Source organism: Xenopus laevis, chromosome 9_10S (genome assembly GCF_017654675.1).
Source record: "Xenopus laevis strain J_2021 chromosome 9_10S, Xenopus_laevis_v10.1, whole genome shotgun sequence".
NCBI lineage: Eukaryota > Metazoa > Chordata > Amphibia > Anura > Pipidae > Xenopus > Xenopus laevis.
The window spans coordinates 111,235,005-111,239,300 of NC_054388.1; the positions used below are offsets into that span (position 1 = coordinate 111,235,005).

General features: G+C 43.4%; 1 protein-coding gene across 1 annotated transcript; it reads right to left on the reverse strand.

Moving 5' to 3' along the window:
• Positions 1 to 676: 676 nt before the first annotated feature.
• On the reverse strand, positions 677 to 4,037 carry LOC108703277. The gene is made up of 4 exons (XM_018239393.2): positions 3,594 to 4,037; positions 3,310 to 3,433; positions 2,599 to 2,672; positions 677 to 1,426 (listed from the first exon to the last, which is right to left on the reverse strand). Exons 1-4 carry the CDS (start codon positions 3,910 to 3,912, stop codon positions 1,005 to 1,007), a joined length of 939 nt encoding a protein of 312 aa, XP_018094882.1. The 5' UTR covers positions 3,913 to 4,037; the 3' UTR covers positions 677 to 1,004.
• Between the last annotated feature and the right edge of the window lie 259 nt (positions 4,038 to 4,296).

Consider the following 4,296-nt stretch of genomic DNA (forward strand, 5'->3'; position numbering starts at 1 on the left):
CCGCCCTGACTTTTGCCTGTGCCTTGATCATTCTTTCAGATCCTTTTTATATGTGTTATATTGTGTACTGCCCCTGCCTGTGACCTCAACTTGCCTCTGCCTTATTTGTACTGTGCTGCCTGATTTGTACCTACCACACTTCTATTCTCCGTTCCTGTTGTACCTACGATTCCCGTGCTTGCCCAGAACTCTCTACTAGGTCCTCTCATATTAAGATCTGGCGGCACTCACGCAGCGGAGGGCTTCTCTCAAAGCAAAAGATGGTTGAACAGAACAGTGAGCCGGGACCTTGGGTTTAGTTCTGGGTTTTGGGATACCTACTAACACCGTTTTTATAAACAAGCACACCAAAGTTTTTATGTTTATATTATATTCTGGACCCTGTATAGCAGGCGTCCCCAACCACCGGGCTGCGGCCCGCCACTCCCGCACTGGGCCGTCGAGCCCAGTGTGCAAAAACGCAGCGTGCCAAATTGGACGCCGGCACGCCAAAATCGGACGCTGGTGCATCCATATTTGGCGCCGCCGACCCCTGCAGATCACTCCCTTGCCGACCCCGCTGACCCCCACCCCTGACCCCACCCCCTGGTCCTTGAAAAAAAAAATTGCCACCGGTCCCCGGTCCAAAAAAGGTTGGGGACTCCTGCTGTATAGTACAGAAGAGGTTCACAGCAGCTGATAGTAGAACAAAACTTTACTCAGTACAAGTTGGGAGGAAGGTACAGACAGAGAGGCAGATGATAGAGGAACAATAACCAGTGGAACAGAATAACAATATTAAGTTACACATGTAATCATGTCATCTACTGATCTTCATTAACAGTCAATACATAACAGTTAATATCAAATAGGAATCAATTCATTGTTCTACTTGTCACACCTTCATAACGATATGAATAATGTTAGACCAAATTTAGACTTTTTTTTGCCATAACAGAGCTTAACATCGGAAATATGCAGTCAACGTTTTCATTTTGTGATTTTATGTATATAGTACATTCATTTTATTGTGGTTTACATTGATGTGGGTCCCTAAATCTACCAATCCCAGGATATATTCTGCTTTCCTCCCGCTCTCTTTCTAACCTCCGCTCTGTTTCTCTCTGCATCGCCAGCTCTCTCATTCTCATCTCCTCCTGTTTCTTTCTCTCATCTCTGTCAGACATGAATTTGAACACCTTTAGCTTCCGTTGCTTCCTTTGCTCGACCGGGTCCGCCATTCGCTCCAGGCGAAACCCAACATCTTTAATCACTTCGCAGAAGAACCGTAGGACTTCCTCGTGTCTTCCTCTTGTCTTTATGGTGTCTTCAGGGGTGAAATTTTCAAGGGAAAAAATCCACTCCACTCCCATGTTTTTAAATGTTCTCTCCATATCAGTCACGTCTCCTTGAGTCTTATGGGTGAGGACAACGACCGGCCATATGCCTAGGAGTAAATAATTCATGACAATTTCAGCAAGGTTCCCAAACTGGGGGGGGGCCCACCCCGGCCCACCCTGGGCCCACCCCGGGCCCACCCTGGGCCCACCCCAGATACAGCAGGAAATTGCTCTTTTATTTACTTTTCTAAATACAGCTAAAAGCCCAGAAACGGGCTGTCATGGACCTGGCTGTGATAAAAAGGGGGAGGTGGAGAGAGTGAGGCTTTTAGAGATTGAGCTGTGAGAGAAATAGTTCAGAGAGGAGGGGGAGAGAGAAAATGGTCTGTCAGCGACTGGGCAGGAGAGGTGGAGAGTGTTGGGCTGTGAGAGGTGGAAAGAGAGTGCTCTTTGATAGGCCAGGAACGGGGCAGAAAAGGGAAAACTACATTTTGTCTTACTGGCAACTTGTAGGAACTGTGACTGGTGCTGAGAGTAAGGAGTAGAGAGAGGAAGGGAAAGAAAAGTATAGAAGAAAAATTGTTAGACTGGGAAGACATTGCTAGGCTGCATTCTCCCTCCCCTGTGTGTCTGGTAGTTTCTGGAATGTGCCTTGTATTTAACCCTGTGGAGTATGGGGTTAACTATTTGGGGTAACAATATGGGACAATATGGTACCTGTGCAATATATACCTATCACTATTAGGTCTTTACAAAAAAAATAAGTGTTTATGACATTATGTTACCTACATATGTTTTTGTCGTATACACACAGGCCCAGTCATTTACTGGTGAAACTGTGTTTACATTTGATATTTCAAATAAAGGTCTGTATTGATATTATTGCGCCGTACAATAGGTGACCCACTTTTTTTTTATTAAGGTAGATCTTATGATGGGGGCCAGGTAGCGTGAGTAGATCACAGGGTGGCAAAGTCTGGCACCCCTAGACTATATGGTCTCAAAAATGAGGTCCTAAGGTGGTGCACCAGCAGGAATAAAGAGGGCATGTTCCTGAATGGAACACATTATATTAAAATTTTTTATCACAGACGTTCCCACTGCACATCAGTGATCAGGGTCACTGAAGTGCAAGGAGCTGTGTGCCAAGATTCAATGGAGACCCTCATGTTACACCTGCCCCTGGCAAGATGCCAAGAGCAGGGCTTATTTATTCAACTTTATTCCCTTTGCAGGGAAAATTGCAATTTATATTGGACCTAAGACAAAAAAAAATTACCTGTTATATCTCTAGCAAATTCAAGCAACTGCTTGATCTCTGGCACCGCCGATGATTGCAGACCCGTCTTCACACTAGAAAGGTAATGAATAAATGGTAATTTGTTGGGGGAAAGGTCAGCTTACTCAATGTGGTTCTGTTCTATCAGTATTTCTTCTATATTCTGCCTTCAGAGCTGCAAGTTGGTTACAGTTACACTTTCATAATGTAGAATTAATGTGTCTATTATTTGGGTAGAATTCTGCCTGAAAGGGGACATTACATTACATTCAGCCCAACTGTTCCACCTATAGTTGCCTGAGGGCCCCAAATCAGCTTAGATACAACTACAACGTAAAGATTACGTTTTTTTAAACAAAACATAATAAGAAATATTTCCCTCCCTGTGGACCCCTATGGCTGCAATTAAATAGACATGGGGCATGGCTTGGATTGCTATTGCACAGGTCTGGCTGTCACTCACAGTTATAAGCTCCTCCCATAGAAGAATGTATTGCCACTCCCAACCCTCATTTCAACCTGGACTCTGAACTGGGAGGATCTCTCTGCAGCTCTGATAACATTCTGTCTTGGGAAATCTATATATATATATATATATATATATATATATATATATATATATATATATATATATATATATATATATCTCCTACATGAGCAAGGAAACTCCTAAATGCTCCAGTTCTGCCAAATTATGAATCTTGCTCTCACCTGTACACAAAGATTGGGAAAATTATGTCCGAGGAATTTATTGATTGCTCAGCCATTATAATCCTCTCTGTGAGCCCAAATCCTTCGCTCCACTCCACTCCTGTATCCAGTGGCAGCAGATTTGCTGTGGGGGAGGTAACGTTCCTTCTGAGTTATAATGGTTGTGGTACAATAAACATTTTATCTTGTGCATTTTAAGTTAAGAAAGGTAAATATTTCATTGCACATATTAACTAAGACATGTTAGCAACCCACCCTTGTATCCAAAGTTTCCCCACACTTACCCAGCTGGGCATAAATCTCTCCTGTCTCATAATCGTTCATCACGGCGCAGCCACGGTTGTCCACCAATGTCATGGTGTCAGTCATCGGATACGTTATTCTGGCTTTAGTGTCACCACCTTGTGACATTTTTGCATTTGTATAGTTGTGGTACTCCCCATCTTCCAAGACGTACTTGCAGGTGTTGATGAAGGAGGATTTGCCGTGTCCCAAAAACCCAAAGAGTTGGAGGAGGATTCGGTCGTAGCCCTGATTTCCTCTGGGACAGTCATTGAGGCTGAAGCTCTTAATATAATTTGTCATTTCATTGATTCCATTCATATTTGGGTTTGAAGATGGGCCACTGTCCCTGCAGCCTGTCTGCTCCTGCTCCTGCAACCGGTGTGAGTATAATACACAAAGCAAAGCCTGTTATGTGTGTTTATGCTGTAGCCATAGAAAGTGAAAGTAAGATCCACTGCTGAGCTCACTCTCACGGAATTGGGCTCCAAACTTCCTCTAGATGATTTAACTCTTATAAACCAGGGCTCGTGGTGATTTTTTGGTGAGGGAGTTATAAGGGTCCCATAAAAATGTTTAGTTTCAATGACCAAGTAGGGATTGAGTAGAGTTAATTGCTGCTGGACATCAGTAACTTTATTCTTATTTCTTCTTAATGTTCCCAGTTCTTACTGTTTCTTGTTTTTGTAGCACACTGCAGAGACT